The 16092-nt window shown below is 39.5% G+C and overlaps 2 protein-coding genes across 3 annotated transcripts in view; one reads left to right on the top strand and one right to left on the bottom strand.

Moving 5' to 3' along the window:
• RASEF (RAS and EF-hand domain containing) overlaps nt 1-16092 on the bottom strand; it is a 1118741-nt gene that overhangs the window by 128285 nt on the left and 974364 nt on the right. For both annotated transcript variants that reach the window (XM_044083709.1, XM_044083708.1), the window contains exon 14: nt 1620-1734. In XM_044083709.1, the coding sequence (XP_043939644.1) occupies nt 1620-1734 (115 nt within the window). The remainder of the gene's footprint in view (nt 1-1619; nt 1735-16092) is intronic.
• Nucleotides 1-16092, top strand: part of MCRS1 (microspherule protein 1) — a 1081536-nt gene that overhangs the window by 718967 nt on the left and 346477 nt on the right. The gene's annotated exons all lie outside the window — the stretch shown is intronic.

Raw genomic sequence — 16092 nt, 5'->3', positions numbered from 1 at the left:
AGGGGATAATGATGCATTTCTTGGCATTCAGTTTGAGGCCATGCTTCTGGCACCAGTCATTAGTCTGGGTAAGTCCCTCTTGGAGGATGTTCACACCACTTGGGGAATTTAAGACAGTGCCCAGACTGCAGTCATCTGCAAACTTGGTCAGCCACAGACCACTGGTTTTGGCTTACACCTCAGAAAAGTATATCCCAAACAGTAGAGGCCCCAAGACCGATCCTTGGGATACACCGCTTGTTATGAGTCTACTACTAGAGGTGGCTTCCCCTACTTTGACTGAGTGGGTTCTATCAGTGAGCTAGTTAGCTACCCATCTGGTAACATATGGGTTTGATGCCTAGCTGGGAAAGATTATCTATTATGTCTGTGTGAGGAACAGTGTCAAAGTCTCTGGCTAAGTCAAGGTAGGCGGTGTGCACCGTCTTCCCCTCGTCCATGGCTTTGGTGACTGTTTCAAAGTTGTTGACTAAGTTTACCAAGCATGACCTTCCTTTGACCAAACCAAACTGTGGGGGGTGAAGTGTTTGGGTTCTATCAGTGAGCTAGTTAGCTACCCATCTGGTAACATATGGGTTTGATGCCTAGCTGGGAAAGATTATCTATTATGTCTGTGTGAGGAACAGTGTCAAAGGCTCTGGCTAGGTCAAGGTAGGTGGTGTGCACCGTCTTCCCCTCGTCCATGGCTTTGGTGACTGTTTCAAAGTCGTTGACTAAGTTTAACAAGCATGACTTTCCTTTGACCAAACCAAACTGTGGGGGGTGAAGTGTTTGGAGGTTGCCAATGTCCTTGTTTATAAGGTCCATGATAATGCTTTCCATGGCCTTGCAGATCAGGCTAGTTAAGCTGATGGGCCTATAATTGCCTGGGTCAGTGGATGCTCCACCTTTGTGTAGAGGGATGACACTGGCTATCCTGCATTCAGATGGGATGAAGCCAGTGCTCAGGCTTTGGTTGAATAGGGTGTCTAATGGAGCTGAGAGTTCATTCCTGAGTTCATGTAGGATACAGCCAGGGATGTTATCGGGTCCCCATGGAGACTGTACTTTTTGCCTTTGAGAGGGCATTAAGGATCTGCTCCATGGCGATACTCCTGATGCTTATCATAAAGTGGTTTCCAATTATTTTATACTACAAATTTTGAAGAAAAATGAGTGGTGTGTGGACTATAAAAACAGTTATTAAAAAGGAAGTCAACAAACCTTTAGATAATTTATTATACATCTTACCTAATTTAAGGCTTCTGTACCGCGTTTTTAAGTGCAGTTTATGTGCATATTTTTGTATTATTTAATGTGTTACAGCACTTGACTAGTTGCTTCACTAATGTGATGTAAGTGTTCTAAGTATTTAAGCCATGCTGTTACGTCTTGTAGAAGTTGTAGTGGAGGGGCACTTGATCATTTTCTAGGCCAACTGCTTGTATTTTATTTTTGTGTGTATTTATATTTGGTGCCACCATACACTGATTTTAGGGACTGCATCCCATCTCCTGTTTGAATTTTGCTGCCACTAGCATGTGTGATGAGTACTACACATTTCAAGCAACATTATCAGTGCACTAAAATTTACACACACTGCAGCCTCATAAAACAATTGAGTACTCCCCTGAGCTTACCTCAATTGTATCCACCCATTCACGAATGTTGACAAAACTTCTCTCACACGTCACATCATATAGCAACAATACTCCATCCGCTCTTCGGAAATATGACTTGGCGATACTTCGAAACCTGTAAGAGCAATGGGAAGCTTAAACAGTGACATAACTGTTACAGCATTTCTACCAACACTGAGGTTGAAATTCATTAATGCAGAAAGTTTCATAGTTGCATCTAAACTCCTCTGCAGTGAGTGTCCTATCTCAGTATCTTAGGGTTATCAGGCAGCATTGCACATTCTAGTGTATTCTCTCTTCTTGTTTCTTTTCTTTTTTTTTCATTCTGAATTTAAACACAATAGCTGGAATTCACAAACACTAATTAGCAACCACGTGAAGGGTTTGGGGATTCAAAGGCAATGACTAATGCATATCTTTTTAGTTGTGAGCTACCCTGCATAGTGAACTTCTGAACGTTATCACAGAAACAAGAGTAAGTGCTCATCTGGGAATCCTATCCAGTATGACATTCTGCTACCATCAGTAATAGCATACAATACATAGCCTAACATTTTGTGTAGGCTTCTGTACAATGAGTCTTAGAATGCATACTGGAATATGTGTACACGGTAATGCTTTGTAAAGAACAAACAGGAGTACTCACTTTATTAGCTGATCATTAACGGAGCCTCTGCAGTGGTTGGAACATGTGGGTACATTATTCGATTCTTTAAACATCTCTTCTAAAAAACTCAAATTCTCAAACTCATGGAGATATGCATCCTCGGGTTCATGCACAGCATCACTGTACTCGTTCCGTGGTGGGGAAGGGGCTGCATATCGCTTCAGCTACAGTTTCTAAATCAAACTTGTTCTTCCAGCAATAAAATACAGTTTCTACATAGATACAACATTATAAGCTTTTTTGCTTACAAAACTCATGCTGTCACTTCAGGGGGCAGACAAAACAAAGAAAAGTAAATTAAAGTGGTTTATGTCACTTATCACTGCAGTAGATCTTCAAGGAGAGGATGACAAACAGTAACTCATGCCATTTACGTTTATCTGCCTGTTACTTTTTTGTCTTGTCAGATAGACAAAAGACCAACACTTGTCTTGTGCTTGTGAAGATATCAATGCAGGATGCACAAGGCAGTTGTTTATATCCAGAGCTGTCATAGACTTTCTTCTGTTCTTTGAGCCATACTGGGCCTGTTCATGGAAGTGCATTTTTAGTAAATTCCCACAGCCCACAAAAACAAAATATCATAAATGCAGCAAAAAAAAAAAAAAAAAAAAAAAAAGCAAAAAGCTAAACATTTCAGTATCCAATAAGCCAAGTAGTATGGCAAAACTATGCATAATTACCCTTGGGCAATGGAGTGAGTGTAACTTTACTGTTGCACTGATCTCTCCTCAAAGATCTACAGGAAAGTTAAGTATACAAGTGCAGCATATTCTTCTGAGTGGATCACTAACAGTACATCAAAAATTGAGTAGAATCCAAATAAGTAATTTCAGTAATGGCAAGTGAACAGCTACATGATCCCCTGAAATTACAGCATTGCTAAACTGTGCCCTACTCTCAAACATGCTTTCAGCTTGCAATGACTGGTGTGTAGGCAACTGTCTAGACAGGAGCTTCTAAAATACATTTTGAAATATCTTTTCTAATGTTGCTGAAGTTGTTGATGCTGTACTGAAAAGTATTGTAACAAAGCCTTGCAAATATTAAAAAAGAAAATACAAGCTGGTCAGCCACTTTGATCAAGTATATTTAATGACAAGGCCTTATTTCTCAAGTAAACAAAAAGTTGATTTGTTTTTGATGCATCCTTACAGAGTTGCCCATGCATATATAGCACATGTAAAAGATGATTTTCACTTTAAGTTTAGATAAAAACTGGAGTTAAGGACTGATGCAGAGAAACCGTTGAGAAAACAGCCGGCATGCAGGAAGAATTAGTTTCCAATGACATATTTTCAGTTATGAAATAACATACAAAATGGATTACATATGAAAGTTTGCAACTCTGAAGTGTTTTTTTTTTTTTTTTTTTTTTTTTTTTTTAACAGCAATGAGGAAACATACTTTCCAAGAAAGATATTTAATGTCTTTTCTGCATGTTGGTACAAAGTGAGGCAAGGTTAACTCTTCCATCTTTAAATTTATGTCTGGGTGAGGGGAGGGAAGGGAAGATGTTTTTCTGAAGATATAAAATGAAGGATACATTAAGGGAGGCCATATGAGATGGATTTGTAGCTACACGAAGATAAGCAGAAAAAATGCATAAAATGCAAAAAAATTATGTTTGCTAGATGATGGGCCAGATTCAATGAAATACGTATTTTATGAAGTCCAAGACTCTTGGGATAGTTTAAGTTCAAATAACGTAAAACGTAGAACTTCTTATGATATCCAAGAAACTGCACTATTCCACTTTTGTAACAGTTCCTTGATTTTGGTTGTCCTGCTTCCTTTATGATACTTAGGACTTGTGTAAAAGAAATTACTTTTAGAAGTCAGAATTCTGTCTTCCAGGCTGACAGATTCCTAGTGATGACATTGTAAATTAATGCCTCACATTGTTGTGTTAGGCAGGACTACTGCAGAGGCAACAACCATAGAAAAACGGTTATATTCATTGACAGAAAACCATTGTTACAGTAGCTAAAATGAATCTATTAAAATGAGACACATTTGCCTTCTTTACTTTCAGCAACACCTTCTGCATCAAGGAAATAGCAAGAGTCTGGAGTCCAGACAGGAGGAGGACAAGGCATTTCTTCTCAAAACTATCTCCAAAGGAATTGGGAAGCAAGAGGTTTGGAGTGGACTGTTAAGGAGTGTAGCAAACAGAACCACTTCTGGGATGATTCCCATCTGCATTATTTCCTGAAGAGTCTTTGGATCAAATTTCTGCTTGTAAGCCAGTGTTACCTTCCTGTTCAGAAGCCTACCCACTGCTTCTGTAAATTTGGGAGCTATACTGCTGACAGCAGTAGATATGAGCTGTATACAGCCAATCTCCAAATCCATGGTATTTCTTTGCAGACTTGGAAAGACTTGTTTCATCTTGTTTTTAACTAGAAATTACTGGGCTGGTTCATAGGTTGGTACTAGGCTATCAGCCCTAGGGCCTATACAAGCCTAGCCATAACAACTTCCTGGCTATTTCTTCCCACACTATTTACTTCCCTGGACCCCTGTCTAGCAGGGTGACTGACGTGATCCCCGGGGTGAATTTCCTTTCTCCCATCCAATCGTCAAGGTTCGTTTTGAAGAGGGCCAAAGAGGCACTCTGCTTGACATGTATGGGCAATCTATTCCAGAGTCTGGGGAGTCTCTGGGTCAGGAACCTATCCCTCCAGCATGTTTTGTTTATTGTGATGACAAGGTTTAGATCCCTGGAGCGTGTGGCTCTGAGGAATTGGGATTTCTTTAAGTGTAGCATCTCCAACAGCTCTGGGTTTAACATGGCCTTGTATGTTAAGCAGAGATCACCTCTGAGTAGACGATATGAGAGAGAGTACAGCTGGAGTTTTTTAAGGCGGTCTGAGTAGGGCATCTGCTTTAGGCCTGTGATTCTTTTAGTGAGGTATTTCTGCGGCCTTTCCAGTTGTTGCAGATGTCTTCAGAGGTACATACCAAACGGGGTGCTGTATTCTATAATGGGTCTAATGAGGGATGAGTATAGTGGGACAATGACCTCCTTTTTTCTGGATGAAAAGTCCTTAGTGATGAGGTGTGCCACATAGAAGAATTTCCTGACTGTTGTGGCGATGTGGTTATTGAAGGTGAGACCACTGTCCACCTGTGTCCCTAAGTCTTCCATCACACTTTTGGTGTTTAGTGTATTGCCACCTATGTGATAATTCATGGGTACATGCTTTTTCCCAAAGGGGATAACTATACATTTCTTGGGATTGAGCTTGAGCCCATGGCTCTGGCACCAAGCATCTGTTTCTGTAAGGCCCTTTTGTAGAGTATCCACATCACTTGGGGATTCAATAATGGCTCCCAGTTTGCAGTTATCTACAAACTTTATTAGCCAGAGTCCCTTAGTGTTGGCCTGTACTTCAGAGAAGTAGATGCCAAACAAGAGCGGCCCCAGGACTGAACCCTGAGGTACTCCACTTGTCACTTGTCTGGAGCTGGATTTGGAGTTGGCTACTTTTACAGTGCGGGTTCTATCAGTAAGCCAGTTAGCAACCCATTGGATGATGTAGGGATGAATGCCCAGCTTAGTAAGTTTATCTTTGATTCCAGAGTGGGGGGTGGTGACAAAGGCCTTGGCAAGGTCTAGATAGGCTGTGTGGACCACCTTACCCTTGTCCATGGCTCTGGAGACTGATTCGAAGAAGTCAATCAGGTTCAGGAGACAAGATCGGCCCTTCACAAACCCAAACTGGGTGGGGTCCAGTGTTTGAAGGTTGCCAATGTCTTTGTTTATACGTTCCATGATAATACGCTCCATGGCCGTGCAGATAAGGCTTGTCAGACTGATGAGACGGTAGTTTCCGGGATCCAAGGTGGATCCCCCCTTGTGGAGTGGGATAACTGTAGCTCTGTGCCACTCAGTGGGCACGAAACCTGAGGTGAGGCTATGATTAAACATGACACTTAGGTGAGGTGCCAGTTCATATTGTAGTTCATGTAGTACACAGCCTGGGATGTCATCTGGTCCCATGGATGCTGTATTCTTAGCTTTAGAGAGTGCGGTTTTTACCTGTGTGGCCGTTATTACCAGAGTTTGGCAATCTTCCGGTATTGAGATGGGCCATTTAGGGGGTGAGAGGGGGGGGGAATTTGGCACTGAATCGATCTGCCAGGATATTGGCAATATCCTTGGGATCAGTATATTTAATGCCATTCTGTTTTAGCTCAGAGCAGATCTGAGCATTGCCATTTAGATTCTTGACATTGTTATAGAATGCCTTGTGGCTGTCTTTGGAATCTTTGGCAATTTTATTTTCGTAACTAGCTTTGGAGGATTTTATGAGGGATCTCAGTTTCTCACTGAGGATGGTAAGGGAGTTTTTTGCATCCTGGGATTTTCCTCTTTTCTGCAACAGTTTCTTCCTTTTGTTGTAAAGTTTGTTTATGGCAGGGGACCACCAGATTGGCTTCCTTTTTTTGGATGAGAGCATCTTGGTTCTATATGGGATGGCACGATTCATGCATGAGTGGATGTGCTCGTACAGTGCCTTAGTGTAAGTTTTGCTGATGTGGACTGATTTTTTAAGGTGATCTTGATAAAAAGGTGTCATTAAAATGCTGTTTTATGGGCTCCTTTCATTTCTCACAGGATATCACAAGACGTCTTGCTGAGACCAGATGCCCTGAAATGGCAGATTACTGGAATTGGCTTCCCATCCACTATCTAAACAGTCTGTTTTAAGATACCGCATTTTGTTTGGAGATAGTAGGGATACTCCTATGGATAAGGTTGCTTAAATCTCTGTACAATAGGAATTCTTTCTTCATGTGTAGAAGAAATGGAATTGGCTGTCTCCATGAAACCTGTTGATTGACTTCAGACGTTTTGGAGATGCCATGATGTCTTTCACATGTGTACAATCCTGTGGAAGAAAATATATTGATGATGTGCTGCAATTTACTGTTATCCCCAAGGAGTGCATAAGGAAAATTGGAAGTATTATATGGTGCAGTGTTCTGGAACTATACATGTAGTAATTAATCTGGGAGTCTTTGGGCAGCTTAAATGGCAGAGCTGAAATCTGAAAGTGATGCCAAGCTAGCAAAAATCTGAAGTACTTTCCAACAGTAGTCATACTAGGATGTGGGAGAAGGCATCACCCATATTCAGTATTGCCATGGAAGTTAGTTCTGTACATAGAAGCATTACGTGTCACCATCCTATTACAGAGAGTGTGTGTGTGTGTGTGTGTGTGTGTGTGGATTTACTCAAAGTTTGTGCTTCTTGGAAGTCAGAAATAATCTGGGATAGCAGCCTTGACCTTCCTGATACAAATATATGTACTGCATCGCTATTTTCAAAAGCAGTTTTCTTAATTTTTAACATATATAAGCCTTTATTTGCAGCTCCATTTACATCAATTATTGAGTCTTATCAAGAGCTTACAAATCAATAATTGGCTTAGTTTTTGGTGTCATTCAAAGGGGGTCCGATATTTGTCAGCCTGCGTGGATATGATCGAAAGAGCATGTTGCTTCACCAAGGATGGCCTGCATTTGTCCCCTCTAAGGTTTTAATTATTTCATTTTTATTGCATCTCATCGTGGTGGTCCTATCTTGTTTGATATATACATTGCTGTTTCTTTCTTGAATTGGACCTTTGAGCTACAGTTATACCTTTTTTATTACCATATCATTCTTTTTCATTGGTATTATTGTGGCCACATGACCGATATTCAGTCACTAGAACTGGACTATAATCCTACCAGAATGGATTTGAACATGAAATGGAATAATATCTTTGAACAACAGAATAATCTTAAATCTAGAATTGGAACATTCGTTGATACCGCCTATTAAAGGTACAGTGGATAATTTGAATGAGTTTAATAATCCCCTAAGAGAACTTGAGAATGATCTATATAAACTACGAAGATTGATATGGCAACGCAGACATATGGAAACCAGTATGCACTTTCATATAATCCCACGTGGGATGCGGGTGCTTTGCTGCCTACATATGGAGACAGCCATCCTGAACTTTTAAAGAGATGGCAACAACTCAATATAGAACTTGGCAATAGCTATATGAAATTACTTACTATTTTTCCCCGATAGAGAATGAACTTAACAAGAAAGTAGAGGCTTTGAATAAAGATCTACGCTCGTGTTTTAAGGGGGAAATGTTTGAGGCTAAACTAGACAACATGTATATGAATGTCTCCTTGTATAGTGATAGATTACAACAGACGAAACATCGTAAGCTGCAACGTGACTATAAGGACTTTATTTCAGGTCATGTATTTGCTTGGCCCAAGAATAACAATAATAATAACTCTAATAGCTATGCCAATGCCGTTTCACAATCCATTCATACTGTTTCTGCTGATGACAACTTGAACAATAGATCCTTAGTTGATGGTGTTGCCGCTTTAAATGGTAATATTCCAACAAGTGACACTATACGTGAAGAACGTTTGCCTGATACGTCATTGAGTGGGGTTTTTGAATTAGCAACCCCTTCAACGATGGATACTCCTCCACCTAACCAACAAGCTCTACTGAATCATGCAAATGATAATATTTTGGGAGCCAGGCCCAAGACAACATCAATGGGCATAGAACATTTTTTACCCTATCCGGTGAAAATACGCACAGCATCCAGAGCGAGGTCCAACAGTCGAGGATGTCGGAAAAGGAAATTTTCAGGTGGGAATCTAGAAACCAGACGTCGCACAAGGAACTGAACTTTTGGTCTTTAATTTTTCCAGCTATGAGCTAACTTCAATGGACATATCACTATTGAATAAAGGCCTGTCCTTTATTCCATCTCAATGTAGTGATTTGAGTAGTTTACTTACAGACTTGAGAAAGTTTGGGCACTCTGTTGCACAGAAATTGATGTATAAAGATGATTGTCATGTTGTTTTGAGCAGTGTCAATAGACTAAAACGTATAAGTTCTTTCGTTCCCACTTTATCGATACACACTGAATGCTTCATTAGGATGTGCGAAAGAGATTTCTATGAGTATTTCTCTACACGGACATGCAGATGCTTGTTTTTTAATTTAAGTACAGGAGGAGTTAGATCATGTTTCTGAACAGCTATTACCAACAGGATATCTATTGGTTACCTTAGACATTAAAAGCCTGTTTACATCTATCCCCAATGATTATGGAATGGAAGCTATTAGGGATATTCTGAATGAAATTAGTACGTTCAACAACAATGAACAGTTGTTGATTTGCACATTATTAGACACAGTCTTATCCAATAATGTTTTAATATTTAAAGACAATTTATATTTGCAGAAATGGGGGGTTGCCATGGGCACCTCATGTGCGAACACTTATGCAAACCTTGTAGTATACTTCTGGGAGAAATGACTTTGTAGGATATTTAGAATCTACAACAGATTTATTGAAATTTACTATGTCATGTTCCAATCTGAAAATAGATTTTTTAGACACAGTAATTTCTAAGGACACACAGTGTTGCTTATCCACTACTCTGTATCAGAAGCCATGTTGGAAGAACGCTTTATTACACTTCAGAAGTATGCATCCCAGGTTTGTTTTTCCTAATATTGCCAAGAGCCAATTCCATAGATTAAAAAGGATCTGTAGGGGTACCACAGATCTATATAAACAGATGGACTATATGGAGAGTTTATTTTTGGACAGGGGATATAGTAAACCTTTGCTTGATAAAGCAAAGGAAACTGTTTTTACAGATATTAATAGCTTGGGGATGAAGACGAAAATAACTGGGGCGTATTGTAATAGACATAACAAGGGCACTAGTATAGCATTCATTACCAGATATACGAATGATAATAGAAATATTGTTAACATAATTACAAAGAACTGGCATGTTCTCACAGCTGAGTCTGCCATATTAGACATCGTAGGTGTGTTCCCGAGATTAAGTTATAGAAACAGTAAGAAACTCAAGAGACTTTTATGTAGAGACCATAATTTTGATGCTAAAAAGAAAAGATGGAAGAATGAACAGAGTTTTGGGACGCTCCCCTGCGACAGATGCAACATATGTGAAGCAATAACAGATGTACAACTGTTCTGCCATCCTGTTTTGGATTATAGATTTACACCAAAATTTTATGCTACATGTGAGGACAGTAATTTAATATATCTCGCAACTTGTGCTCTACGTCCTTGTTTCTATGTGGGTATGACATCAAGCAGACTCAAAGATAGGATTTATAATCATTTATATAATAGCAAACATTCCAATCAACAAAATGCACTTGCAAAACACATAGCTATTGAAAGATATCATTATTTTAATTTTAGAGTATTACAGGTTGTAAGGGTCAACAAAAGAGGAGGTGATAAAAATAATTATTTAGAATTAGTAGAGTTATGTTGGATATTTAAATTGTGTGCACATATATATCCGGGCTTAAATAACTTTGTGAGTATCAAACCAGTGCTGGATGCACGATCAGGCAAATGAATTTAATCCAATAGAATTTGGAACATATACAAAAAATATTTATGTTTTTGTTTTATATGAAGTATGGTCTATGTTCATTTTTCATATTAACATGGACCCACATACACATACATTATTTAACAGAGTTTATTTTATAATATTTTATTATTATTTTTATTTTCTATATGTATGTCTTTATATATATATATATATATATATATATATATATATATATACATATATATTTTTTTTTTATTTGTACTTTTATGTGTATTCTTATATATTTCTATGTCTTGTGATTTATGTTCAGTATAGTTAATGAAATGTATAGCAACATGAACTTGGAGCTGCTGAATATAATCTGGTTATAGGACATTATCTAGTAGATGTCTTATGGTTAACACACATTTCAATACCTAATATATCTGATTGAAGCTACACCCAGAGTTTAATAGGATGATTAATTATATTATTGCTTTTAAGTGCTTCTAATGAATATGTTTCTAGAGTATATATAGGAAGTAGTAGTGAACAGTTTTGCAAGATCTGTAGAAGCATGCTTGTTGGCATGTGAAAGCGCTTATCTTTTTGTATTAAGAAGAATAAATTTCATTTTTATTGCATCTCATCGTGGTGGTCCTATCTTATTTGATATATACATTGCTGTTTCTTTCTTGAATTGGACCTTTGGGCTACAGTTATACTTTTTTTATTACCAGGTTTTAATTATTGGCAAAGACATTTTCCACCTCCACAGTGCCTTTTTCAGGCAATCCCAACTTGATAAACATACCAACATAATTAAACAAGAAAAGGAAAATATTCAAGTGTTACTGATCAATGCTAGGAGCCTGAACAAGAAACTCAATTCCCTACAAGCCCTTCGGACCTTGGAAGACACTGACGTCTGTGTAGTGATTGAGACGTGGTTTAAAATAGCAAAGAGCACTCAGGCTGTGCAGGGCTATAATGCCTTTCACACGTTTAGACCAGCTACTGTGCAGGAGGGGGAAAAAGGTGGAGTTGTCAATCTACATACAGAAGGGACTCGCATCAAGGCTGGTAAAGTATAATAATGCACTAGAATTTCTTCATGTCCAAATAACCATCAGAAAGGTCCAGTATCACATATTAGCTAGTTACAGAACTTTCTCTATGAAAAAAGAAAGCCACAACACCTATCTACAGAAACAGAATCATTCAGCATTAAACCAAATACTTCCTAGGTGATCTAAACTATCCAAGTTTAGACTGGGAAACCTACACCACCACTAGTGCACAAGCAATTAGATTCCTGGACTTTGTAAATACAAATTCCCTGGAACAATTCGTGAGAGTACCCACTAAGGGGAATAACATATTGTAGCTTGTCCTTATTAATATGGCAGCATGTTGTACCATCCCTTGCATTTCTTCATCACTTGTTAGGTCTGCCCATAAGCAGTTTCCTTCGAAATAAAACTGAAAACAGAGACCCCTTCCACCCAATGTACCTTTAGAAATTGCTTTAAGAGAAACTACCTACTCCCAAGTGATACACTGGCAAGCTTCAAATCCCCACCAAGCCCAGTTACCTTGACTGAATATGCAGGAATGTGGACCACCACAATATATCAGCATAAATGCAGCAGTACCCCATAAGAACAAGTGCACAACAAACCCACACAGTGGAACCATAACATCAACAAGCATTATAACAAAAGGAAAATAAATGTGACTAAAAGTAAGAGTAATTCCCAAAATATTTCTCACTGAAATAAAACAAAAGTTATGTACTCACCATAATGATAGATCTATGTTGCTTCATTTTTATCCAGTTCAACTGTGGGTTGTCGGAACCAACAGGATCCGACTTCAGTACCACTGGAAGATTTCTGCTTCAGGGCTGACTCCTCCCCTACCCATAATCCCTATAGTTCCATCTCAGATTGAGTTTGCCCCATATTGGAGAGTTTCTCTCAATAATAATAATAATAATAATAATAATAATAATAATAATAATAATAATAATCTAATGTAACTCTGAACAGTTGAACAGTTGAACCATATCACAGCAACCTGCTAAATTAACTGCTTAACAGTAACAGAAAGAAGCTTTGTCATCTAAAGATAGCTATAAAAAAACCTGGTCACTATAAGAAAAATATGACTCTTTGGAAAGGGGGTTGGAGGGTGGGAGGCTGAACCAGAAGAAAAAAACAAAATATGGATCTATTGTTATGGTGAGTACATAACTTTCATATCCAATGGTGTCTATTTTCATCTGATTCAGCTGTGGGCCGAATCCCAAGCATTAAGTCCCAGGTAGACTCATGGAAGGATATTCCTGAGAATGGTGGAACAAAAGAACGTTTGTGTCCTAGACTGCTCATCCAACTTATAATGAGAAATAAAGGTGTGAACTGCAGACCAGGTAGCTGCTGTACAGACATCATAGGTTCATAGGCAAATACTAGGCTAGTTGCTCTTGTGGGTCATTTTAAGACTAGGCAATTTTCTTTTAGTGAGAATCAAACCTAGTACCTTGTGTTTGTGAGGTAAACACCTTAACCATTACACTGGCCTCACAGCCATCAATCAAAATGGCCTCCCAATTATCAGTGGGAACATGGGAAGTCTTTTAGCAAATGTAGGAGAAGTAGTTAATGCTCTAGTATAACGAACTTTGGTTTAACTTGCAGAGTCAGACCTCTTTTGGTATATACAAAGAAGATGCAGTCAGAAAGCCACCTGGAGAGTGCTACCTTCGATACAGACTTTTCCTGTTTCTGTTTTGAAAAAGCAACAAATAATTGGTCTGATTCCCTACATGTCTTGGTTCTATGGAGGTAAAAATGCACTTAACAGTGAAAATCTAGTAAATGCAATTGATATTCGCCTTTGTTAGAAAAATGTAGAAGAAATACAGGTAAGTTAAGACTTTGATTTATATTAGTTTTGGATGCCACCTTCGGAAGAAACGAAGCACCAGTTCAAAGGCACATCCTGAAAGATCAGACATGGTGCCTTGCATGAAAAGAGCTTGCAGTTCAGACATTCTATTGGCTGAAGTTAAAGCCACCAGAAAAAAAGAATTTTTCATGTAACGAATTGTATATCAACTGAAGCTGCTGGTTCAAAAGGAGGCTGTGTCAATGCTTGTAACATAATGGTTAATTCCCATGGGGGAAAAGGAATCCTGATGGGTGGTCTGCAAAGAAAGGATCCCTTTAAAAGGTTTTTGATTTCTTTACAGAATTGTCCTGGCCTGTGTGAAAATTTGAAACTGCTGCTAGCTGTACTTTAATTGTGGAGTTGCTGGAACCAGCATGAAACATTTCTGCCAGGAACTGTAGAATAGAAGGTACAGGAGTGGAACAGGGGTCTAGACCTTAGGAATAGGCCCACATGGAAAGCCTCTTCCATTTACTGTGGTAAAGTTATGTAGTGAAACTTTCCTGAGAGGCTGTGACAATGCTGAATACAGAGGGCAATAGTCTGGTGTCTCTGGCTAGCATTAAAACTGAAGGAACAATGGGGTTAATCTCATGGTCTTCTAATCCAGCAGAGGCAGTCCAGCAGGACTGGAAAGTGTTCCATCATCCAAAAAGGATGAACCAGCAGAGACCACAGGAAAGGAAACCATGTCTGTCAAGGCCAAAGGGGGGCTACGAGGATAACTCTGACTTTGCATAATCATGCCTTCTGTATGAACTTGTTCATCAGAGGTAATGAAGAAAGGTTTAGAGGAAACACTGAGGCCAAGGATGGATGAGCGTGACCCTTGGTGACTGTCTCTGTGGAGGAGCTAGGCAAAGTAACTGCTGTATTTGTATGAACTTGTTCATCAGAGGTAATGGAAGAAAGGTGTAGAGGAAACACTGAGGCCAAGGTTGGATGAGAGTGACCCTTGGTGACTGTCCCTGTGGAGGAGCTAGGGCAAAGTAACTGCTACATTTGTACTTTAGGTATGAAGCAAAGGATTGCAGCAAGGTTGGCCCCACTGACTGAAAATCTCTGTAGTCACTGTTATGCTGGGGGATCACTTGTAAGGCATCAGAATACATCTGTTTAGTCTGTCTGCTAAACACTGGAAGTCCCTTGGATATATGTAGCTATCAGAAAGCATTGTGAAGACATCGCCCACTGCCATACCTTCATGGCTTCTCGACACAAGGGGTAAGATCGTGTTCCTCTGTGTCTAAGTACCAATCTACTGATATATTACTTGTCTTCATTGCTATTACACCTCTGGAGAGAGAATCCTGAAATGCCTGCAGTGCTGAGAGGATCACCCTTATCGCCAGAACATTTATGTGTAACTTTGCCTATGTCTGCGACCAGGTGTCCTGGATAGTTTTCCCTTTGAAATGCTCCCCACTCTAGAAGGGAAACATCCATTGTCACCACAGTTGAAGGAGAGTCTCTTATGAAGGGAAGGCCTTCCATTAGTGATGGTGATGCCATCCACCACAACGTGTGTTCCCTGCATACTGGTGTCAGCATGATCTTGGTGTGTAGATGATTGTACTTCTGCGACCACTGTACTGCTAGTGTCCAGTGGAGCAACTTCACATGAAACCTGGCTAGGGGGACTAATAGAATGGGTGAGGCCTTAAGATCTAAGAATGAATCTTGCTGTAAGAGACTGACATTTTAGAAAACAGGAGGCGGTCAAGTGAAGAGACAAGAGTCTGTGACGGCATAGGCTGACTACCTGCCAGACCATATTCAGGTGGCATCCTATGAATTCTACCTTTTGTGTTGGATCAAGCTGACTTTTTGGTAGATTTACTGTTATGCCCAGTTGACAAAGCAGTCAGAGAAATGAGTCCCTGTTTTGACATACTATTTGCTTTGAGGCAGCTCTCAAGAGCCAATCATCTAGATATGGGAAAACATGGATCCCTAGCAGACGGAGTCATACTGCTACCACTGCCATCATCCTTGTAAACATCCTGGGGACTGTGGTGAGACTGAAGGGCAATGCTTGAAATTGGTAGGGATTGGCTCCTGGCTTGAAACAGAAATATCTCCTTGAACGCCACTCTATCTTTAAGGGGCAGTATGCATCTTTGAGATCTATCAGGCACATCCACTTGTCCTTCCTCAACAAAAGGTAAAATGGACTAAATTATGACCACCTGGAATTTTGTCTGCATTATGAATTTGTTTAGATATCTCAGATCTGGAATGGTTCTGAATTCCCCTGTTTTCTTTGGAACTAAAAAGAACCTTGAACAGACTCTGGATCCTTACTGGTCTTTGCAGACTGGCTGGATGACTTTTCTAGTAGCTTTGAAATTTCAGCTATTGCCAGTTCCTGTTGACTGGGAGAGATGTCTACAACTAATTTCTTTGGTCGTGGCATACAGCAAAAAGGGATTAGATAGG

Source organism: Protopterus annectens, chromosome 9.part0 (genome assembly GCF_019279795.1).
Source record: "Protopterus annectens isolate FY-2018-M chromosome 9.part0, PAN1.0, whole genome shotgun sequence".
Taxonomy (NCBI): Eukaryota; Metazoa; Chordata; order Ceratodontiformes; family Protopteridae; genus Protopterus; species Protopterus annectens.
The sequence above is the reverse complement of the archived record's forward strand: the minus strand, read 5'-3'. Positions and strand labels throughout refer to the sequence as shown.